General features: G+C 49.9%; 1 protein-coding gene across 1 annotated transcript in view; it reads left to right on the plus strand.

Moving 5' to 3' along the window:
- Window positions 1-25,450, plus strand: part of HORMAD1 (HORMA domain containing 1) — a 974,569-nt gene that overhangs the window by 720,199 nt on the left and 228,920 nt on the right. Inside the window, exon 18 of the mRNA XM_086947457.1 lies at window positions 23,438-23,520. Within this exon, the coding sequence (XP_086803583.1) occupies window positions 23,438-23,520 (83 nt within the window). The remainder of the gene's footprint in view (window positions 1-23,437; window positions 23,521-25,450) is intronic.

Here is a 25,450-nt window from a genome sequence, read left to right on the forward strand (position 1 = left end):
CACTGGACAGTACAAATTACGAAAAGGTAAGTATTAGACAGTTCCGACTAGCTAGGACTAAAACGACTGGAAATCTGGACACTAGGAGAGTCAATCTACCCTTGAGCACCGAAATGCTCTTGTTACCTCACCCACGGGCTTCGGGTGCACAGGTGTCAAAGTGTGTCGGGTTTCCGCGTTGAAGTCTATGGAGCCTGGAAGAAAAGATGCTGCAGTCGGCCAGATGGAAGATGTCCGGAGTGATCCAAGGGTGGATCAAGGAAGATGAAGACCTGAAAGCAGAGGGGACAATGTTCACAGTCACTAGCCAGTGACTGGGGTGGAACCAGGAAGGAACCAGATGCTGTCGTCGCGATCAGGTGAAGAGTGGACGCTTGACTCCGCAGCCACGTGGACCAGGTGGTGTCTTCGACGACCAGGATGGAGGCACGAGCTGTCCCGCACAGGCTCTCGCTGTCGGCGGTGTTGGATCCGGAATCAGCGTCAACAGGCCTTGGCAAAGGCAACCCACGCAGTGAGTGGAAAAGGCGTCTGGTGCGGACCAGGAGGGTCCGGGGTGCTTCTCCTTTGCAGGGAAGCAGGGGCCACTCTGGAGTAACCAGACCAGCGGTGTGGATTTCAAGGATCGACGTCTAGGAGGCCACTAGCCAGCCGGCAAGTGACCAGACAATGCATCGAGCAGCAATCAAGAAAAAGGGCCCCACGCAGATCTCGTGGATGCTGGAGGGCTGATCTTCTGTGCAGGAGCTGCTCGGGGCTGGGGCTTCTCAATCCCCAAAGCACTTCGTCGAGGATGACTCTGAAGATGTGCTGGAAGCGAAGTGCAGTTTCTCCAAGATGGCCGGTCCCACGTGTCTCGTCGGACCCACGGATCTCAGCTGTGCTGCAGATGTAGGTAGAGGTCAGAGAGGTCTGGGAGTCCAGGTCTCGTCGGGCTCTGAAGTCTGGATCCGCTCGGGAAGACGACAAAATGAACCGCTGGAATGCTTGATGGTGCCTGCTTGTGCAGGGTGGTCACTCCTTGGCCACAAGGGAGATTTCTTCAGTCTTCTGTGGAGCAGAACGTCGAAGTGCAGAGTTTCTTCTTTGGGAAAGTTTCATAATCAGGATAATCTAATTTGGAATGGGACCAGCTCCTACCTTAATTCTACTAAAGGGGGCTGTACTATGACTAGGTCCCTCCTATGGGTGGAACCAGGAAGGGGGGTGGTTACACCCCCTATCCTTTGTCCGGTTTCGCGCCAGAGCTGGGGCTGGAGTGCCCCAGCAACTGGTTTGAACCGGTGTATGCAAAGGGCACCTTGTGTGCCCCAGGCATGTCTCATTCCTTTCAGGCCTGTCCTACCTAATACACAAAATCCTGTCTGGGGTGGTGCTAGCACCTCTCTAGGCAGGAAACCCTTTGTCCAAGCCTCCTTCGCTGGAAGGACTCCCAGCAGCAGGAGGTCAGACTTGTGTCTGTAGTGGCAGCATCCATTTTGTGATGCTGAGGCTCGAGTTCACTTTAACTGGGGTTCACAGTTACATACATGTCGTGTCCCTCTAGAAGGGTGCAATGCTACCCCCGTCGCCAGAACTGGCGAGGGGGTAGTATTCCAATTCGTATGACACCTTACTCGACATGTTTTGATAATGCTATGCCAAAGTTAGCAATAACCGCGAGGTTATAATGCACTTAAGAGTATATGGTATAGCGTTATCATGGAAACAGCTAAAGGACTTGGTTCTGAAAGCTGCAGGCAGGCTCAGCTCATGCTAGAGCACCATCTCACATAATTCCAAGCACTCTGCCTCCAGGATTGTTAAGGCCTAGGAGTGACTTATAGGCATATACGTGTCCATTTTAGGTTTAGATATAGGTATACTATATCTAAAGCAAAGGGTGATTACACCACCTTGCCCCAGCTGATTGATCAGCCTGTTGTGTCAGATTTGGATGGCCAGCCAGGGGTGGCATAATACATGCTGCAGCCCTTGGTAGGCCTTGGGTGCACTTATGCCCTGGGTACCTAAGGTACACTGTACAAGGACTTACAAGAGTTTCCCAATACCATTTAGTTATGTGCCTATGGTACATGGAGTTCATTTTAACAGAGAGAGCAGGAAGCCTGGGGTCCTGAATAGCAGGATCCCAGGCCAACTAAGTCGAAAACCAGCTAAACACTAGGCAAAAAGTTAGGGGTAACCATAGTCAGATATCCACCTTCCTACAAACCCGCCCCCCCCCCCCCAAACGAAAGGAGATAGGCTATCCTTGACCAGGTAAGCCTATATTGCCTGAGTTGCCATATGAGGAGGTGCATGCACTGGCATGGGTACCCCCTAGCTCATGGTCCACTAATCAATCCCTCACCCTAAGCGTATCTGAGGGTCTCCACCATAGGGAATCTCTACCTGTGGTGTGTTTTGGCAAAGTAAAAGGCTGGTGCTGGGATGGAGTACTGAAGTGAACTCCACTAATGTTGGGCTCAACTTCCTCCAATCACTATCCACCATATATGCCCTTTCTTTCCAGGACTGAGTTGCAGTGTGCTCTCAGGGTCAACCTCTGGCTACCTAAAGCTGGAGGCTGAGTCCCTCTGTTTGGCTTACTGGAAGGACAGGTCAGGTTTGGGGCCCTTAGGTCCCATGTTTGGCTGTGCCCAACAGTGTCCATCTGTGGGAGGTCCCTAACTAAGTTTAAGGGGGATCCCTCAGGAGTTTGTTTTATTTTCACCTGGCTAGGACTGCTAGCCTTGGTGCCCTTAATATGCTGATTGGGGAGTTCTTTTGGACATGGGGCCCTTTGGGGTCAACCACTGGCCTCCCTGACCTCTACAGCCCTGGGCTGACTGAGGCAGGGTAGAGAGGGGCAGGTTACCTGCTCCAGACTGGGTCCCACCTTGGAAGGGTCCACTGACATCAGGGTCTCTGTCAGGCTAGGCCTGACTACCTCTGGGACAGTTTCTTCACAAGGGGTAAGATCAGTTCCCTGAGGAGGCTGATCCTCTCCTAAAGTCTGGTGGGAGGGAGATTTTGTTTCCTCCTCAATGCTCTCTGTTTGAGTGGAGTGATCCATAGTTTCAGGCTTCACAACACTATTATCTGTCTGAGTTTGGGCTGTGGCCATCACAACCCCACCAACCTTTTCAGGAAGGGACTCAGTTTGGGTATGGGCTGTTACCATCACAGCCCTGCTAACCTCTTCAGGGAAGGAATCTGTCTGAGATTGGGCTGAGACTGGCACAACCCTCCCGACCTGTTCAGGGAAGACATCTTGGACTGGGGCTGTGGCCAGCACAGCCCCACTAACCTTACCATGGAGATTTACCATTTTAAAATGGGTTTCTTGCTCTACCTCAGCCCAGGCTGAGATCTCTAAGTCATTCCCCAGTAGACAATCTACAGGCAAGTTTGATGACACTGCCACTCTCTTGGGACCAGTGACACCTCCCCAGTTGAGATTTACCACTGCCATAGGATGATCTCTCTGTACTCCATCAATGTTGGTCACCTGGTATGTGGCACCAGGTAAAAGTTGCCTTGAGGGGACTAGGCTCTCAGTCACCATGGTGATGTTAGCCCCTGTGTCTCTATAGGCCTCAACTTTTAGACCATTGATGAGGGGCTCCTGTTTGTACTTGTCTAAAGTGTTGGTACAAGCAGTGAAGTTGGCAAACCCCATGCCATTTTCTCAAACAGGAGTATCTGGGGTAGGGGACCTGGTTAGGCCAGAGTCCACCTGATTTCCCCAAGTATACCCAATCCTTTTCTTGGGGGCACTCCCACCACCTGGGGGATTACTACTAGTAGTAACAGGAGGTGTTGGGGTATTACCTGGAGGAATATTTTCCTTATTGTTGGCCTTTGGGCAACTGCTGTCAGTTTTCCAATGACCTACCTGTTTGCAGGCATGGCAATAAGGTTTCTTTTGGGTATTGGAAGGATTCTGGTACCCACCCCCTTCAGAAGATTTTTGGGGCCCTTTTGTGGTTTGATCTGTAGATTTATTCCCACCCTTCTCTTGAGGCTTGGTTGATTCTTTCTTTTGGTCACCACCCTGGTTCTTAGGCCTAATCCTGGTTCTGGCCCATTTGGCTGCCCTCTTACCCAATTCTTGTGGAGAGGTCAGATCAGAGTCTACCAGGTGCTACTGTCATAACTGGTTCTGACAATTATTTAAGACTTGCTCTCTCATAAATAGATTATACAATCCTGTGTAATCAGTAACCTTACTTCCCAGTAGCCAGCCTTCCAAAGCCTTAGTGGCACAATCAACAAAGTCAGTCCAATTCTGAGACTGAGTTTTCTGGGTGTCTCTGAACATCAACCTGTACTGTTCAGTTGTTAAGCCAAACCCACCAATCAGTGCATTTTTCAGGACTTGGTAATCATTAGCATCCTCATCTCTAACAGTGAGGAGCTTATCTCTACCTTTACCTTCAAAGGAGAGCCACAATATAGCGGCCCACTGACTCTGGGGTACCTGCTGTACTTTACAGGCTCTCTCCAAAGCAGGCATCCATTTGTGGATGTCATCCCCTACCTTAAAGGGGGGCACTATTTTACTCAGGTGTCTATTATCAAAAATCTTGTCTCTATTCCTAGGGATAATGCTGCCACCAGTGGGATCTAACACACTCAATTTCTGCTCTCTGGCAAAGGAAAGTTTCTCTTTGTCAAGGGCAAGTTCTTCCCTCTCTATCGTCAGATTCACTTCCTCATCTTAGCTTCATGCTCTCTTCTCTGAGGGGATGTCATCCCTCTCTGAGAAGATGCCTGAGAGACATGGGTGTGAATAGATCTGTTAGAGCCTCTGGAGTGAGACCTAACTCGTCGATTCCCTAGGTTAGGCCTGCTTGAGGATGGGCCTGGGGCTCCCCCAGATCCATTCTCATGTAGGGTTAAGTTGGCCCTGGTAAGTCTACTGACTATAGCCTGACCATTGTCTACCTCTCCATCAGAGGACTCTCCATCTTCCTCACCATCTACATCTTCTGTTCCAGGAAGGTTAGACTCAGGGTCACCTTCTAAGGGGGCATGCTTCCATCTGTAGGATCAGAGGGGCCTAGATTAGAAGCCCTTCTAGCATCATATGTCTCTAAGAGACCTATCAGAAAAGGAAGGGTAGGGTTAGATCCCTGTTTCAGTTTCCTGGAGGTACACAATTGTCTCATCTCCTGGAAGCTGAGGGCTGCATATCTTGAAATGACCTCTGGAGGGTCAATATTCACAAGGGGAGCCACTGTGTTCTCTCCTGTGATAGACATGCTTTCTAGTGAGGTGTAAGTAGTGCACTTACCTACACTATGGGTTTCCCTACTGATCCCTTGCTAAGAGTTGTAGTCAGGGTGTGCTACTCCCTTTCTACTACAACAGCTGGTTCAGTAGAACTCAGAGTATTTCTAAGCTTTGTTATATGCACCTATGGTACCTTATGTGATCTTTGAAATGATTTCTCAAGATTATATTTGGTAAAAACAACAGCAAGCTCAAATCCCAACCGCTGCACACCTATGTGAGAAGTTGGCCTGATATATGATGCTCACTAATTCTAGTGCTCACCTTGTATCAGTCCAAACAACCCTTATGGTGATTGGTTGTAAGTCAACCTTATAGACCAGCTATCCTAATGGTAGCATGGACAAAGCAGTCTTAGGCTAAACTCTTTTGGCATGTGAAGCCAGCTGTTTTACCACATATAACCCCTTGAATACCAAATGAAAGGACACCACACAGGTAGTTATGAAAATAAACAAGATATTTATTAACTAACAAACACCTCTGAACTCTTTATGAGGTCAGAGGGCAAAGCACATGACAAGACTCTTAAGAAAAATACGTTAAGTTGCACAAATTACAATGGTGCCCTAGGAGCACGACAAACCATATACTAAGTAAATGGTATAAGGAAATCAATAGAAGGAATGGAGCTGTCCAGAGGCTGTAGGATCGCTGGGACTACACTATCCTGACCTGAGGTAAGTAATAGGAGGCCCACAGAACGAGTGTGCAGAGTGTGAACTCACACGCGAGAAGTGTAACAAAGTCAATGGACAGTACAAATTACGAAAAGGTAAGTATTAGACAGTTCCGACTAGCTAGGACTAAAACAACTGGAAATCTGGACACTAGGAGAGTCATTCTACCCGTGAGCACCGAAATGCCCTTGTTACCTCACCCACGGGCTGCGGGTGCACAGGTGTCAAAGTGTGTCGGGTTTCTTCGTTGAAGTCTATGGAGCCTGGAAGAAAAGATGCTGCAGGCGGCCAGATGGAAGATGTCCGGAGTGATCCAAGGGTGGATCAAGGAAGATGAAGACCTGAAAGCAGAGGGGACAATGTTCACAGTCACTAGCCAGTGACTGGGGTGGAACCAGGAAGGAACCAGATGCTGTTGTCGCGATCAGGTGAAGAGTGGATGCTTGACTCTGCAGCCCCGTGGACCAGGTGGTGTCTTCGACGACCAGGATGGAGGCATGAGCTGCCCCACGCAGGCTCTCGCTGTCGGCAGTGTTGGATCCGGAATCGGCGTCAACAGGCCTTGGCAAAGGCAACCCATGCGGTGAGTGGAAAAGGCGTCTGGTGCGGACCAGGAGGGTCCGGGGTGCTTCTCCTTTGCAGGGAAGCAGGGGCCAGTCAGGAGCAACTAGACTAGCGGTGTGGATTTCAAGGATCGTCGTCTAGGAGGCCACTGGCCAGCCGGCAACTGACCAGACAACGCGTCGAGCAGCAATCAAGCAAAAGGGCCCCGCGCAGATCTCGTGGATGCTGGAGGGCTGATCTTCTGTGCAGGAGCTGCTCGGGGCTGGGGCTTCTCAATCCCCAAAGCACTTCGTCGAGGATGCCTCTGAAGTCGTGCTGGAAGCGAAGTGCAGTTTCTCCAAGATGGCCGGTCCCACGTGTCTCGTCGCACCCACGGATCTCAGCAGTGCTGCAGATGTAGGTAGAGGTCGGAGAGGTCTGGGAGTCCGGGTCTCGTCGGGCTCTGAAGTCTGGATCTACTCGGGAAAACAACAAAGTGAACTGCTGGAACGCTTGATGGTGCCTGCCTGTGCAGGGTGGTCACTCCTTGGCCACAAGGGAGATTTCTTCTGTCTTCTGTGGAGCAGATCGTCGAAGTCCAGAGTTTCTTCTTTGTAGAGTTTCAAATCAGGATAATCTAATTTGGAATGGGACCAGCTCCTACCTTTATTCTCCTAAAGGGGGCTGTACTATGACTAGGTCCCTCCTATGGGTGGGACCAGGAAGGGAGGTGGTTACACCTCCTATCCTTTGTCCGGTTTTGCACCAGAGCTGGTTCTGGACTGCACCAGCAACTGGTTTGAACCGGTGTATGCACAGGGCACTTTGTGTGCCCCAGGCAGGTCTCATTCCGTTCAGGCCTGCCCTACCTAACACACAAAATCCTGTTTGGGGGGGTGCTAGCACCTCCCAAGGCAGGAAACCCTTTGTCCAAGCCTCCTTCGCTGCAAGGACTCCCAGCAGCAGGAAGTCAGACTTGTGTCTGTGGTGGCAGCATCCATTTTGTGATGCTGAGGCTCGAGTTAACTTTAACCGGGGTTCACAGTTACATACATGTCGTGGCCCTCTAGAAGGGTGGAATGCTACCCCCGTCGCTAGAACTGGCGAGGGGGTAGTATTCCAATTCGTATGACACCTTACTCGACATGTTTTGATAATGCTATGCCAAAGTTAGCAATAACCGCGAGGTTATAATACACTTAAGAGTATATGGTATAGCGTTATAATGGAAACGGCTAAAGGACCATCAGCCAGATTCATCAATGTCCAATTCTGCGATTTTTAAATTGCGAGTAAATGCGAATCGCAATTTAGAAATCGCAGAACGGCATTCATGATGTTTTGCGATGTAAAAATGCGATTCGCAAGCGATCGCAATCGCCGATTGCGAGAAGTCCGAAATCGGTAAATAATCGCAGAATAGGCCGATACCCCTGTTGAAATTGCGATTTCGCAATTACCGATATCGCAAATTGCGATCTCCCTAACTGCGAGATCGCAAAAACGGGAAGTCGCATCCAGAGCACAGTGATGACATCACAACCAGGAAGTAGGCAGGTCCCACCTTCATTCAGCAGTGAGAGGCTGAAGCACAGGCAGCAGTAGCAGAGCTCCCCTCCAGCATTCCAACAGGACCACAGCAGGAGACACCACAGTGGCAGCCATGGCAGAGGATGCAGCAGGAGCTTCCACCAGTGGGAGGAAGCGCAAAATAAAGTTTTCGGAGCAGGAGCTCGAACACCTAATTGAAGGAGTCTCCAGGGATCACAACCGCCTATTTGGCAAAGACTCCCGAAGGGTGCCAGAGGCGGACAAAAGACGCATATGGCTGCGCATCCGCGCCAAAGTTAATGCCGTGGGGGTGACCCAGCGCTCGGTGGACGAGCTGAAAAAGCTCTGGTATGACTTGAGAGGGCGGGCAAAAGAAAAGATTGCAGAGAGGCTGGGGGAGCAATTGGCGACAGGTGGAGGGGAGCCCACCGTCCCACCGAACACCCCACTGGAGGACCAGGTGTAGGAGACCATCGACCCACAGGCCTGCGTGGGTGGGACCCGGCTTGACTCCTCCCGACTCACCCAAGACACACCAGGTAAGTGCCATGCGACTGCAACCCCCTGTCCCCCAACATTGTCCACGACTCCAGTGCATCCCATTACAAACCCCAAGCATGCAGCCAATGTACAGCTCCATAGCGCAATTGCATTCTGGGACATGTAGTCTGCCCACAATTACCAACCTGTACCATAGAGCCCCACATGTCCAGTGACAGTCAATCCTGCAGCCAGACAGGGAATGGTAGACTGCATGCATGTAGCAAGCCTAACTGTGTACGTAACATGCCACTAATCAACGTCCACTTTACATCACAGGTGGCGCTGATGTCCCCAGCACTGACAGTGAGGCCCTGTTGATTGAGGAGAACACGGAGGACACGGAGGGGGATACACACCATACTCCACAGCCCGGACCATCAGGGCAAGCTGCAACAACACCGGTCATCCCACCACCCGCCCCTGTGGCCCGTGCCACCCCCGTGACAACAGGTGCTGCAGTCGTACCACGCAGCACACAGCCAGCAGTGCGGCCTGCAACACCAGCAGCAGGTTGCCAACAAACCCGCCGACCTGCGGCTGTGAGGAGCCAGACGAGCGGTCTGGTCAGGGAGCTGCGCACCAATACATCCCGCGCTGGCAGGGGCAGAATTGTTAGAGCAGGTGGGCTCTCTATTGAGCGCAGGATGCTGAGTGTTCACCAGACCCAGGCCCGACACCTAGCCGCCATCCACCTCCAACTGGATAAGACGGCACGTAACGTCGCACAAATGACTGCAGCTGTGGAGGCCAACACTCAGGCAATGTCCTGTCAGCGGGATGTCAATCGTCGCCGACACCGTCAACTGTTCACCCGCTTGTCGGCGTACACAAGGTCAAATCACATCATTGGTAACGCCACCTCACAGCTGTCGCGACGATCCCTGGCCATGCAGGTGCAAATGGTGCAGTGCTGCCAGGACGTAGCTACAGCCCTGGAGAACATATCAGTAGCCATGCAGGGCATGCAGGCCAGTGGGGGGGTGTAGGAGAGTAGGGTCTGCAATCCTATGTCATACGAATCGGGATACTGACCCCTCACCATTGCTGGCGATGGGGTTAGCATTCCACCCTTCTAGAGGGACACGACATGTACGTAACTGTGAACCCCAGTTAAAGTTAACTGAAGCCTCAGCTCCACAAAATGGATGCTGCCACCACAGACACGAGTCTGACCTCCTGCTGCTGGGAGTCCTTCCAGCGAGGAGAGCTTGGACAAAGGGTTTCCTGTCCGGGGCGGTGCTCGCACCATCCCAGACAGGGTTTTGTGTATCCTGGGTAGGCAGGGCTTTACAGGAAGGTGACTGCGGAGTGGCACCCCGGTGCTCACTACGCATCTGCCGGCTAGAACCAGTTCCAGGGGCACCCCAGCCCCTGACCTGGGGAAAGTCCGACATGGGAGAGGGGTGTAACCACCCCCCTTTCTAGTCCCACCCCTAGGGCAGGACCTAGTCACGTACCCACCCCTTTCTTTAGGATAAAGGCAGGAGCGGGCACCCTTCCAAATTAGATCATCTTTGAATCAAGAACTACTTTCTACGAAAGGACATTCAAGACTCTTCTCAAGATTTCTCCCTTGTGGCTAAGGAGTAGTCACCCTGCATCCGAAGGCACCATCTAAGAACTCTGCGGTTTGCTGCAAGTCCTTCCTCAGGAATCCGACTGCCCAGCTCAACGAGAACCGGCTTCCCTGGCACCTCTGACCTCTACCCACATCGTCAGCTCAGCTGAGATCTGTGGGTGCGACGAGACCTCGAGGGACCGGCCATCATCAAAACCTGCACGATTTCTTAACCAGCACGACCGCCGAGGGATCCTCTGGTGAGTGCTCTGGGGTCCGAGAAGCCCCAACCCTGAGCAGCTCGAGCACCGAAGTGCAGCCTCCCAGCATCTCCACGATCTCCGTGGGGCCCTTCTGCTTTTGCCGCTCAGCACGTTGTCTGGTTACTAGCCGCTGGCTTGTGACCTTCTTGACGACACCCGACAACCAACGCTGCTGGTCTGGTTGCTCCAGACTGGCCTTTGCTCCCTTCTGAGAGAGGAGCACCCCGGACCCTCCTGGTCCACTCAAGACGCCATTTTAGGTCCACCACGTGGCCCTGAATTTGCCAAGGCTTGTTGCCCCAATCCTAGGCCCAGCGACGCCGACAGCATCAACCTTCGTGGGACAGCTCGCACCTCCATCCTGGTCGCCGACAACGCCTCCTGGTCCGTGAGACTGCAGAGCCTAGCATCGCCCACTCACCTAGTCGAGGTGACGATCATCCGGTGCCCTCCTGGTACCCTCTGACTACTGGCTAGTAGTACGAACTTGGTCCCCTCTGCTTTCAGGTGTCATCCATCTCTGATCCAGGCTTGGATCTCTACGAACTATCTTCACTGGTCGCCGGCCAGCAACTCCTTCCTTCCGGCTCCTGGCTCGTCAGCGAGGACTCCCGACGTCTGTAAAGACTTGTGCAGCCGCAGCCCTTGGGCTAGGTAACTTCGGCATTTCGGTGCCCGCATAGTCTCCTTATTTAAGGGTCCCGAGTCCCTACCGCTTCCGACTTGCCTTATCGGGTCCGCCCGAGACCACTAAACTTTCCATGCCCTCGGGCACTTGTATTGATTGTGCACTTGAAGTATTTTCTTAAGAGTTTCGTTGTGTGCTTAGTACCCTGTCCTCATAAAGAGTACAGGGCTGTTGTGATTCTAATAAATACACTGTTTATTTTCATAACACTTGTGTGGTGTCCTTTCACTTGGTGTTCAAGGGGTATGTGATGGTATAACAGCTGGCTTAACACGCCCTCTAGAGTTTAGCCCGAAGACTGCTCGTATCCACGCTACTAGGATAGCTGGTCTAAGGTTGACTTACAACCAATCACCATAAGGGTCGTTTGGACTGATGCATAGTGATCACTAGAATAGTGAGCACTACATATCAGGCCAACTTCTCACATTGGTGAGCAGCGGTTGGGATTTGAGCTTGCTGTTGTTTTACCACGCGTATCCTAAGAATATCTTGTGAAAGATCGCATAAGTACTCCAGGTACATATAACTTAGCTTAGAATACTCTGAGTTCTACTGGACCAGCTGTTGTAGCTCCTCAAGTCTTAGCACACCTTAGCTGCAACTCTTAGCAAGGGATCAGTAGGTAAACATATAGTGTAGGTAGGTGCATCACTTACACCACACTAGAAGCAGCATGTCAGACAAAGGAGGAAACACTGAGTCTCCCCTTGTGTCAGTCGACCTTCCACAGGTCACTTCCAGATATGCTGCACTTAGCTTCCAAGAGATGCGACAAATCTGTACGTCTCGGAAGCTAAAACAGGGTCCAAACCCTACCATTCCGTTTCTGATTGGTCTCTTGGAGACTTATGATGCTAGGAGGGCTGGTAACACCGACCCTTCTCATCCAGAAGGGAATATGCCCCCCCTCGAGGGAACCCGAGGTGACCCGGACCTTATCCATCTCTCCGCAGAAGGTGAAGAGGAGGACGAGGAGCCAGAGACATCTGGGGACGAGGCAGACAAAGGTCCAGTAGTAGTTAGCCAGCTAACTAGGGACAACTTAAGCCGGCACGAGAATGGTACTAGGAGACCCCTGGGGCCCCTCTCAGGCCAGCTTAACATTGGGAATGGACGAGTTAGGTCTCTGTCGAGAGGCTCTAATAGATCCGTTCGAACCAATGGCTCTCGAGGCTCTTCTCGAAGAGGGATGACATCCCCTCAGAGGAGAGTGTACGAAGCTAAAGAGCGGGAAGTCAATCTGCGGATCGAAAGGGAAGAACTTGTCCTAGCCAAAGAAAGACTCGCCTTTGCTAGAGAGCAAGAATTGAGTGGGACAAACCCCACTGGTGGCAGCATTCCCCCACGGGAAAACAGGAGTTTAGACACTAGGCACCTGAGTAAGATAGTGCCCCCCTTTAAGCAAGGGGATGACATCCACAAATGGATTACTGCTTTGGAGCGGGCCTGCACTGTACAGTGTGTCCCCCAGAGTCAGTGGGCAGCTATCGTGTGGCTCTCCTTTGAAGGCAAAGGTAGAGATAAGCTCCTCATTACTAGAGCTGAGGACGCTAACGATTACCAGGTCCTGAAGAACACACTGATTGATGGGTTCGGCCTAACCACTGAGCAGTACAGGTTGCTGTTCAGGGATACCCAGAAAACTCAGTCTCAGGACTGGTCTGATTTTGTCGATTGTGCCACTAAGGCTTTGGAGGGCTGGTTGCTGGGCAGTAAGGTTATTGATTACACAGGATTGTATAATTTGATCATGCGAGAACAGATTTTAAACAATTGTCAGAACCAGTTGTTGCATCAGCACCCTGTCGACTCGGATCTGACCTCTCCCCAAGAATTGGGAAAGAAGGCAGACAGATGGGTCAGAACAAGGGTTAAGCAAAACCAGGGCCAGAACCAGGGTGGTCAGAAGAAAGCAGACCAGAAGGGTAAAGATTCTAAAGGGGAACAAAATGACCAGAAGTCTTCGACAGGTCCCCAACAACCCAAAGAGGGGGGGGGTCAGGCTTCCCAGAAAAAGAAGAATCAAGAAGGCCAATCGAAAAGGTGGTGCCAATACTGTAAAAGTAAAACTCACTGGTTTAGTGAGTGCACCAAGAAAGGAGGGCAGACTCCTGCTACTGCAGCCCCTAAGGCACCTGTGCAGCCAGCAGTAGCAGGGCACCTCCCAAGGGACTAGTTCGGTTAACCTTGGGTTCTGAGGGATGTGACAACTTAGTTGGCACACTCACTCAGACTGTCCTTGTCTGTACGGGGGATGTGGATATATTCCCCGATGTCAGTCCCAATACTTTGGGCAAATACCGACAGACGCCTTTAATAAATGGAAAAATGGCTAAGGCCTATAGGGACACTTGTGCCAGTGTCACCATGGTGACGCCTAACTTTGTGGACCCTGGACAAATCATGCCAGGTACAGATTTCCTGGTGACCAATGCCAGCAACGTCACTACCAGTCATAGTATGGCGATTGTTGCTTTCTCCTGGGGAGGGGTATATGGCCAGAAAAAGGTTGTTGTTAGTTCAGACCTCCCAGTGGATTGTTTGTTGGGCAATGATTTGGAGTCATCGCAATGGTCAGAAGTGGAGCACAGGACTCACATGGAGATGTTAGGCTTGCCAGCACACGTGCTTGCTGTGACTAGGTCACAGGTCAGAAGATGCCCCACTGAACCGGTGCTGGATCCTGGAACAATGGACCAGACACCTCCCAAGAAGAAGAGCAGTCGGGTTAAGGCATCGCCTTCCCCCTTGCCCCAGTTCGAGGATCAAGTCTCAGAGGAGGCTGACCTCTAGGAATTGCGGGAAACTGAACCTAAAGAACTCGAACTTGATCAAGTTGAGTTTCTGGGCTCAGGGGGACCCTCACGAGAAGACCTGGGGAAGGACCAGTTAGACTGCCCTTCCCTTGAATCCCTCAGACAGCAGGCTGCTGCTGAGGCTGCTGGGAACGCCACAGGTACCCACAAGGTATACTGGGAGTATGGACTCCTGTACACTGAGGCAAGAGACCCCAAGCCTGGCATGACCAGGAGGCTGGTTATCCCCTTGTCTCAGCGTGGTTTCCTTCTTACCTTGGCCCACGAGATTCCCTTAGCAGGACACTTAGGCCAGACGAAAACGTGGGACAGGCTTGTCTCACACTTTCACTGGCCTCACATGAACGAGGATACCAGGGAGTTTTGTCGCTCCTGTGTCACTTGCCAAGCCAGTGGTAAGTCAGGTGGCACAACAAAGGCCCCCCTTATACCAATGCCTGTGGTGGGGGTGCCCTTTGAAAGAGTGGGGATTGACATTGTCGGTCCAATGGAACCCCAGACAGCATCAGGGCACAAGTTTATACTGGTGGTAGTGGATCATGCCACCAGGTATCCTGAAGCTATTCCCCTTAGGACCACTACAGCACCTGTTGTGGCAAGAGCCCTAGTTGGAGTGTTCTCCAGAGTGGGCTTCCCTAAGGAGGTTGTCTCGGACAGAGGTGCAAACTTCATGTTGAGCTACTTGACTGCTATGTGGAAGGAATGTGGTGTCAACTACAAGTTCACCACACCCTATCATCCACAATGCAATGGGCTTGTTGAGCGGTTCAACAGGACCCTAAAAGGGATGATTCATGGACTACCTGAAAAGCTCCGGCGTAGATGGGACGTCCTGATTCCCTGCCTTTTATTCGCTTATAGAGAAGTCCCACAGAAGGGGGTTGGCTACAGCCCTTTTGAACTTTTGTACGGGCATCCTGTAAGAGGACCCCTGTGTTTGGTGAAGGAAGGATGGGAGAGACCTCTCAAAAAGCCTGCAACCAGCATAGTGGACTATGTGCTTGGTCTCCGCTCGCGGATGGCTGAGTACATGGAAAAGGCATCTGAAAACCTTAAGGCCAGCCAAGAACTCCAAAAAGCTGGGCATGACCAAAAGGCTGTCCTGACTGTTTACCAGCCTGGACAGAAGGTGTGGGTGTTGGAGCCAGTGGCCCCAGCAGCACTCAAAGACAAATGGTCTGGGCCCCACACAATTCTTGAGCAAAAGGGAGAGGTCACCTACCTGGTGGACCTGGGAACTCCCCGGAGCCCCCACAGGGTGCTCCATGTTAACCGGCTCAAAGCATATGTCGACAGGAAGGACATGAGCTTGCTCATGGCCATAGATGAGGGACAGGAGGAAGAGAGTGACCCTCTCCCAGACCTGCTCACTCAGAATCCTGACGATGGATCAGTAGACGGTGTTGTCTTTTGTGGCAGCCTCTCTGAACATCAACAGGAGGATTGTAAACAGGTTCTTCAATCCTTCCGACATATGTTCTCTCTAAAACCCAGTCAGACCAATTGGTGTACCCATGAGGTTGACACTGGTGACAGCTTGCCCGTCAAGAGTAAAATCTACAGGCAGCCTGATCACGTTAGAGACTGCATCAAAACTGAAGTGCAGAAGATGTTGGAGTTGGGAGTCATTGAACCCTCGGATAGCCCGTGGGCTAGTCCCGTAGTTCTAGTGCCGAAACCTCACACCCAGGGTGGTAAGAAAGAGATGAGGTTCTGCGTAGACTACAGGGGTCTCAATGCAGTCACTAAGACTGATGCCCACCCAATACCGAGGGCGGATGAGCTTATAGATAGATTGGCTTCTGCCAACTACTTAAGTACATTCAACTTGACAGCTGGGTATTGGCAAATCAGGTTAGCTGAGGACGCCAAACCTAAAACAGCATTTTCTACCCCTGGTGGGCATTATCAATTTGTGGTAATGCCCTTTGGTTTGAAAAATGCACCTGCCACCTTCCAAAGGTTGGTGAATCACGTTCTCACTGGGCTGGATGACTTCTGTGTGGCGTATCTTGACAATATTGCTGTCTTTAGCTCCACCTGGGAGGATCACCTGGTCCACCTGCGGAAAGTGTTAGAGGCTCTGCAAGCAGCAGGTCTCACTATCAAGGCCACCAAGTGCCAGATAGGGCAGACACAGGTTGTATACTTGGGCCACCTTGTAGGTGGAGGCCAAGTTCAACCACTGGAGAGCAAAATACAGTCAATCAGGGACTGGGCTCCTCCAACCACCCAGACTCAGGTTCGAGCTTTCTTGGGCCTGACTGGTTACTACCGAAAGTTTGTCAGAAATTACGGATCGATTGTGACTCCGCTTAATGAACTGACGAGTAAGAAAATGCCAAAAAAGGTTCAGTGGACAGCGAGCTGTCAAAAAGCATTCGATGACCTAAAACAGGCCATGTGCACGGCACCTATCCTCAAGAGTCCAGACTACTCCAAACCATTCATTGTCCAAACAGATGCTTCTGAGTTGGGTGTGGGAGCTGTTCTATCTTAACTGAATTTTGATGGTAATGACCAGCCCATTGCTTTTATAAGCAGACGGCTGACCCCCAGAGAGAAAAATTGGTCAGCTATCGAGAGGGAGGCCTTTGCTGTGGTTTGGGCCCTGAAGAAACTGAGGCCATCCTTGTTTGGCACTCATTTCAAGATTCGGACCGACCATAAGCCCCTCTTGTGGCTAAATCAGATGAAGGATGAAAACCCCAAACTGCTTAGGTGGTCCATTTCCCTACAGGGGATGGACTTCACAGTGGAGCATAGACCTGGCACTGATCATGGCAATGCAGATGGGCTCTCCAGGTATTTCCACTTAGAACAAGAAGACTCACCTGGTCAAGGTTAGTTTATTGTCCCAACGTTTGGGGGGGTCATGTAGGAGAGTAGGGTCTGCAATCCTATGATCACCCGGACTTTTTGCTTTTATTTCACTGGTTTACGACTTTCTCTGACTGTGGGCCTGTCAATCAGACCCACAGCCTAGCTGTTCTCTCGCTAAATTGACATGTGTACCTTAGGTGCATTACCCAATTGGAACTGGGCCACCTTGTCAGACCCTGTCACTCAGGGCATCGGTGTACCCAGGGCCTACCAGGGGCTGAAGCATGTATTATGCCACCCCTGGATGGCCATCTAAATCTGACACAACTGGCTGCACGACAGCTGGGGCAAGGTGGCGTACTCGCCCTTTGCTTTAGATATAGTATACCTATATCTAACCCTCAAATGGACACCCGAGTTCCTATCAGTCACTCCTATGGCAGGCCTTGACAATCCTGAAGGCAGAGTGCGTGGAATCGTGTGAATTGGGCTCTGGCACAAGCCGAGCCCGGTTGCAGCTTACGGAACCAAGTCCCAATGGCTGTTCCATGATAACACGTACCATATATCGCTAACTTCGGTATCGCGTTATCCAGACATGTCGAGTAAGGTGTCATACGAATCGGGATACTGACTCCTCACCATTGCTGGCGATGGGGTTAGCATTCCACCCTTCTAGAGGGACACGACATGTACGTAACTGTGAACCCCAGTTAAAGCTAACTGAAGCCTCAGCTCCACAAAATGGATGCTGCCACCACAGACACGAGTTTTGTGTATCCTGGGTAGGCAGGGGTTTACAGGAAGGTGACTGCGGAGTGGCACCCCGGTGCTCACTACGCATCTGCCGGCTAGAACCAGTTCCAGGGGCACCCCAGCCCCTGACCTGGGGAAAGTCCGACATGGGAGAGGGGTGTAACCACCCCCCTTTCTGGTCCCACCCCTAGGGCAGGACCTAGTCACGTACCCACCCCTTTCTTTAGGATAAAGGCAGGAGCGGGGACCCTTCCAAATTAGATCATCTTTGAATCAAGAACTACTTTCTACGAAAGGACATTCAAGACTCTTCTCAAGATTTCTCCCTTGTGGCTAAGGAGTAGTCACCCTGCATCCGCAGGCACCATCTAAGAACTCTGCGGTTTGCTGCAAGTCCTTCCTCAGGAATCCGACTGCCCAGCTCGACGAGAACCGGCTTCCCTGGCACCTCTGACCTCTACCCACATCGTCAGCTCAGCTGAGATCTGTGGGTGCGACGAGACCTCGAGGGACCGGCCATCATCAAAACCTGCACGATTTCTTAACCAGCACGACCGCCGAGGGATCCTCTGGTGAGTGCTCTGGGGTCCGAGAAGCCCCAACCCTGAGCAGCTCGAGCACCGAAGTGCAGCCTCCCAGCATCTCCACGACCTGCGTGGGGCCCTTCTGCTTTTGCCGCTCAGCACGTTGTCTGGTTACTAGCCGCTGGCTTGTGACCTTCTTGACGACACCCGACAACCAACGCTGCTGGTCTGGTTGCTCCAGACTGGCCTTTGCTCCCTTCTGAGAGAGGAGCACCCCGGACCCTCCTGGTCCACTCAAGACGCCATTTTAGGTCCACCACGTGGCCCTGAATTTGCCAAGGCTTGTTGCCCCAATCCTGGGCCCAGCGACGCCGACAGCATCAACCTTCGTGGGACAGCTCGCACCTCCATCCTGGTCGCCGACAACGCCTCCTGGTCCGTGAGACTGCAGAGCCTAGCGTCGCCCACTCACCTAGTCGAGGTGACGATCATCCGGTGCCCTCCTGGTACCCTCTGACTACTGGCTAGTAGTACGAACTTGGTCCCCTCTGCTTTCAGGTGTCATCCATCTCTGATCCATGCTTGGATCTCTACGAACTATCTTCACTGGTCGCCGGCCAGCAACTCCTTCCTTCCGGCTCCCGGCTCGTCAGCGAGGACTCCCGACGTCTGTAAAGACTTGTGCAGCCGCAGCCCTTGGGCTAGGTAACTTCGGCATTTCGGTGCCCACATAGTCTCCTTATTTAAGGGTCCCGAGTCCCTACCGCTTCCGACTTGCCTTATCGGGTCCGCCCGAGACCACTAAACTTTCCGTGCCCTCGGGCACTTGTATTGATTGTGCACTTGAAGTATTTTCTTAAGAGTTTCGTTGTGTGCTTAGTACCCTGTCCTCATAAAGAGTACAGGGCTGTTGTGATTCTAATAAATACACTGTTTATTTTCATAACACTTGTGTGGTGTCCTTTCACTTGGTGTTCAAGGGGTATGTGATGGTATAACAGCTGGCTTAACACGCCCTCTAGAGTTTAGCCCGAAGACTGCTCGTATCCACGCTACTAGGATAGCTGGTCTAAGGTTGACTTACAACCAATCACCATAAGGGTCGTTTGGACTGATGCATAGTGATCACTAGAATAGTGAGCACTGCATATCAGGCCAACTTCTCACAGGGGGGGGCAGACGACAACAGTGAGGCAACATCAAGCCACAGCAGCCAGTCCCTACCACCGGTCGTGGCACCCCGCCGCAGCAGCAGGCTCTCTGCCGCCGCACGGCAAAATCAGGAGGAGGACGTACAGAGGAAGTCTGGCGCAACTACCCGGAGACGCTACTGAACTGTGGTGCATTCGAAAGAGGCCACATGCTGACACAACAAGCATGCCATACAGACTCACCTGGACATATGACGCAGTATGTCAATCTTTGAACACTTTTCAGAATGCCATGTTTATTGTGCAGTAACAGGAACTAAAATTCTGAATAACTTAAAGTGCCTCATGTCATTATTAATGTTGTCATGCATGAGTTGAGTAATGGGTGTGGGGAGTGGGTCCTCTAGAAATAGTTCATGCAGATTTTGTTGCGGCACCTGTGTCCTTCTGCTGGATTCTCCCCGCGTGCGTGACGCACATTTGCAGGTGGCCGATTGTCCCCTTCTGACTCACTGCCTGAGATGTCTACAGGTATCCTGCGCTTGGTAGCAATGTTGTGTAGGATAACACACACGGTCACGATGCGGCAGCAGACCTCTGGATCGTATTTGATGGCCCCACCAGTATTGTGCAGTATGCGGAATCTGCTCTTCAAAAGCCCAAATGTCCTCTAAATGCAATTTCCTGTGCGAATGTGTGCTGCATTGTAACGCTGTTGCTGTGGTGTTGCTGGGTTGAGGTATGGGGTGAGTAGGTACTCACGGAGAGCGTAGCCGCTGTCACCTGCATGATAGGAGCAGAGGGTGAGTGCCTGTGCAGCGCAGCGTCATTAGCATATTGTACTGTTGTGTGGCATGTGTACTTACCCAGTAGGTGTCCTTCACCAAAGTCTCCCCTGGCCAGTCGTGTGTGGAGGCCACTGTGCCGGAATATGAAGGAGTCATGTGTACTCCCCGGGTACTGTGCTACTATGTCCGTGATGATTGTCTTTGCATTGCATACCATCTGTATAAAGGGGAGTGGTATGACTTGCGGTTCCGATACATGTATTCTGTTTGTGTAGGTGGGCAGATGTGGATGTGGGTACAGTCAATGCATCCTATGATGTGTGGAAATTGGGCTACATTGTAAAATTGCAGCTTGGTTTCGTTCAAGTCCTGTTGGCTGGTGGGAAATGAAATGTAGTGGTGTAGGCGGGTCAGCATGGCCTCCAGGAAACTCCTTAGGCAGCGGGACATGGTGGGCTGGGATATTCCCCCTGCAACAGCGACTATTCCCTGGAAGCTTCCGGAGGCCAGTAGGTGCAGGCTGCACAATACCTGCACATGTGTGGGGACGGCGTTGGTCCTCCTTGTTGGGTGCTGCAGGAGGGGGTCTAGGTCCCGGATCAGCTTTATTATCATTTCCCCACTTAGGCGGTACTTTGCGTAGATCTGCTCCCTGGTTTGGCCCAGTAGGGTGACCCGCTGACGGAATATCCGCTCCTGGATACGTCGTCTGTTCCGTGCTGCTCGCTGTAGCCTTCGCCGCCTGACCACCATGTAGAGTCCTGGCATTGTGAGAGTCCTGAGGCTCCAGCTGCATGTCCTTAAGTGTGTTTGTTCAAGCCAGCACCTGTGGGAACTTAGCAATACTTTTTTTCAGATGTTTTTTTTTTCTTCATGGTTACCACCTGGTTTGGGTTCTCCTTAATTCGCGCGTCGCTAATTGCGATTTTGTTTTTTTTCGCTATTTGTGATTTTTCATGAATTGCGATAGCGATTTTTTAGCGATTTCGCACTTTATTCGCAGAATACCTGCTTTCTCGCTATTACAGATTCGCTGATTGTGTTCTTCCTGGTTTCTGCGAATTTCATTGCGATTTTGCATAGATCTTTTGCGAATTCGCAATTTTGCTTGTTTAATACCTTTTCTACAAATTGCGATTGCAATTGTTTTTTCGCAGCTATTGCGATCGCAATTTGGCTTCATGAATCTGCCTTTTGGTTCCGAAAGCTGCAGACAGGCTCAGCTCATGCTAGAGCACCATCTCACATATTCCAAGCACTCTGCCTCCAGGATTGTTAAGGCCTGCCATAGGAGTGACTTATAGGAGTATATGTGTCCATTTTAGGTTTAGATATAGGTATACTATATCTAAAGCAAAGGGTGATTATACCACCTTGCCCCAGCTGATTGATCAGCCAGTTGTGTCAGATTTGGATGGCCAGCCAGGGGTGGCATAATACATGCTGCAGCCCCTGGTAGGCCCTGAGTGCACCTATGCCCTGGGTACCTAAGGTACACTGTACAAGGACTTACAAGAGTGACCCAATACCAATTAGTTATGTACCTAAGGTACATGGAGTGCATTTTAACAGAGAAAGCAGGAAGCCTGGGGTCCTGAATAGCAGGATCCCAGGCCAACTAAGTCGAAAACCAGCTAAGCACTAGGCAAAAAGTTGAGGGGTAACCATAGTCAGATATCCACCTTCCTACATTACTTACCTGTAACTTTGGTTCCCCAGTATTGGTAACTTTCATAGATTCCCATGCGCCCACCCACCTCCCCGAAGAAAGCTCAGCCTTCAGCAGATATGGTGACTGTTACACAACGGCTACGAAAATCTGAGGTTCCTTCAGGAGGGTTCTATGGGGTGAGGCTCTTCTGATTGGCTGATGCTTAGTTTGGTCTCTTTTACAAAAAGAGGCGGATATGCTACAAAAGGGAATGAGGCGTAGGCCTTTTTCTTTCTCTTTTGTACCTACTGCTATGTTATTTTGTTACCGAGACTCCCATTCCGACGACGGGGAATGATACAAAAGCATGGGAATCTATGAAAGCTACCAATACTGGGGAACCAAAGTTACAGGTAAGTAACTTGTTTTCTTCCAGTGGCCCAGTGAGCCCAGGACGCACGTCTAGGCATACCTGGCGCACTTAGGGCGAGAAAGCAAAAGACACACAATTGATCGACAGAATGCAGAACAAATCATAACATTCACCCAGGAGAATGTTATGATCAGGAGATCTGGGTTAAATCCATCATTCTTTTGCTCACCATGCTCACCATCATTCTTTTGCTCACCATGCCACACCAGCTTAAAGCTGGCCATATGCAAATCAGTCTTGACCATGTGCCTCATGGGAACAGTCCAGCCTGAACTGCCAAGCCAGGTCCTCCCTGGACCGGTTTCGGGGTTTCACCCCTCTTCAGCCAGGATAGCTTGATTCCAGTGTCCCAGGATCGACGTCTAGACATACCTGGCTGACGAGGACTGAAAGCCCGAAACCGGTCCTAGGATGCTTGTTTCCAGTCCAGGGAGGACCTGGCCTGGCAGATTGGGCTGTACTGTTCCCATTGGGCGCAGGGTCAAGACTGATATGCATATTGCTGGGTCCAAACTGGAATGGCATGGTGAGCAAAGAAACAATGGATTTGGGCCCACATCTCTGTACTGGGGTGAATGTATGTCATTGTCCTGCATTCTGTCTATCAATTGTTCTTTTTGAACTTGGTGGTGGGGCCCTCTGACAGTGGTGGTGAATAAAGATTCCAGTAACAGGGATGAGTGAAAGAAAACACTGAGGTTCTGGCAGAAGTGGCAAAGCCAGAGAGGAGTGGAATCAATTTAGTGATGACTTAGGAGCAGATGAGGAAGGAAAGAAAAAGGCCTCTGTTTTGGATGAGTCCCACATGACAGATTATAGAGTCATCCATTGGTGAGTAGCAATGATACAATTTAGATTGGGAGAGAGAGAGTAGGAAATGAAAAAAGATGTGGGTGTCATCAATATATCGAGGGCAAGAGTAATGAGACAAAGAGATGGTGTCACCAACGGAAATGCTGAGTGAGAAAAGAGAAGGGCTCAGGACTGATCGTTGATGGAAATCTGAGGTAGTAATGTTGATGATGATATCTTGGTGTATACCGTTGCTGAACAAGAGAAGTCAGTGAAATAGGAAGGGAACCAGTTGAGATCTTTACTTATGATTGCTGAGTTCTTGAGGGTTTCAAGTGAAATAGAGTGATCTACAGCAAGAATGCTATAGAAAGTGTAAGGGGTACAAAGATAGAAGAGGATGATTGGATGAAGTTAAGTGATGAAGTATGTGACATGAACATGTGTTGATAAAACTGAGCAGCTGTGTATGGGTATGTAACTGTCCTACTCGGTTTCTGTTATAGATGTCAAACCACTACCTTTCAAAATAATGAATTGATTTTAGTGTTTGTTGAATTTTGTCAATTTTAATATTGTATTGACATTTCGCAGAACCAAGTTTAGCTTGTGAGGAGGATGTAACAATGAAGTCCGAAGAGAGCCACAAGTCTACAGATTCGGAATGTCATTTTCAGGTACAACTTCATTTGTTTCAAAATGCTTTTTTCAAAATAAGTGACTTTGCCGTGGCTCCCACCTCCTGCTAACCAACCAAATGGTTATGAGATTGGAAATAACCTCCTAAATCAGTTCATGAGAAGACCTCTGCCAACCCTTCTGACTGACAGGCAGTCCCAAAACATATTACTGACTCCTATGTTTGAGTGTATCTTTTACTTGAGCTGTTTTGCAGACTGCTGGTAAACATATTATTTTATACAAGATAAATGCCTTTTATTGTCCTTTGATCTCAGCCAAATGCCTTTCCACATCCTGTTTCCCAAATCACCATGCCAGTTCTCTTCAATAAATAGCATTCTCATACAAGAAGTATAAGTCAAGTCAAGTCATTAAACTTTATTCGGTTGTTCTTGTTAACAACCATAAAAGCATTTACATTTCAATTAATAACACAATTATACATTAAAAGAAGAATTCAGTTATAATAGAGTCATAAAAGAGACAGATCTACATTGTACATTCAAAAGGTTTAAAAGAATCCTTAATTGGAAAAGATAGCAATTCATATGTTAATATTTTTAACCATCCATACTGTTTCTGAATTTTACTGCCAATTTTAAAAAACTACATATATACAGGGTGTATTCACATCTTAGCAGCTGAAGACAATGTAGTGCAGGACGAAATTGTAAAAAATTTAGTTTTTTCAAACAGGGTTTTAAATATAACTTCCTCGGTATAACATAAAAGGGACAAAAGAACAGAAAGTGTGCCAGGTCTTGCGGAGACTTATCGTCGCAGCCGCAAGCCGGCAACACTTGCCCACGATGAGATCCCCTAGGAACAGCCAACAGAAAATGAAACAGGTTGAACCTGAACCTTGTCAATAAAAAACGGTCGTAACTAGACATTTGCCATGTTAAGTAAGGTTCCATGAACAAAGTGCTTTTAATTAGGACATAATTTCGTACACTTTCTTTTTTTAGTTCACATGACTCCCTATCCTGGTGTCTAGAATCGATAAAAGCCTTCTTGACCGCAATAACATCCATTTTAGTAATGGATTCAGGAAATAAGAAAAGTTCAGGACGACCTAAGTCGGTAAAGCACTTATACAAGTACTTTACCCAGGGAACCTTCATCCTGTTATCCCATGTAAGTGTTTCTCTTAAAATAAGCTGGGTGAGTGGTATGTTGTCATTTAACCAGCAATTCATCCAGCATAATAAGGGATTCACTGCAATTTTGTCACATACAAAGGGAACCCCCAATTCCTCATGCACAGAAAAATTTGCCGTACCCCTGGGAACCCTTAGTAGTTGTTTTAGAAAGTTATTTTCGACTATCTCTAGGGCTTCCAGAGCAGCATAAGCCCATATTTCACTACCGTAGCATGCTGTGGTGACACTTTTGGCCTGATAGAGTTGGAGTAGTGCAGCAACTGGACTATTTCCCATTTTCCTGGAAAAGTCCAGCATAGCCGCATTTACCCTGATGACCTCCCCCTTCTTTTTTTGAATCACGGGTCCCCAATTTAGTTGACTATCAAAGAGGACCCCAAGGTAAGAGAATGTGTGTGTTACAGGGATTTGTACTCCATTTACGTTTAAACGATTTGGTTTTTTATTTCCTTGGCCAACCTTCATTATGTAGGATTTAGAGTTATTAATACTTAACTCTCTTGACTTCATGAAAGAGTAAAAGGAGTCTAATAAAATTTGAAGTCCATTGGCAGTCCTAGATAAAAGGACTGCGTCATCCGCATATAGCAGGACCGGCAGACCCTTTCGGCCAATGTACGGGTAGTCTGTATTGGTACTTAAAAGGTGCTCTTCCAAATCGTTTATGTAAAGGTTAAAAAGGAACGGGGCCAAAATGCATCCTTGTCGAACACCCCGATAAACTCCAAAGTCTTTAGTCACATTTAGATCTTGAGTGTATCTA

Source organism: Lissotriton vulgaris, chromosome 12 (genome assembly GCF_964263255.1).
Source record: "Lissotriton vulgaris chromosome 12, aLisVul1.2, whole genome shotgun sequence".
Taxonomy (NCBI): domain Eukaryota; kingdom Metazoa; phylum Chordata; class Amphibia; order Caudata; family Salamandridae; genus Lissotriton; species Lissotriton vulgaris.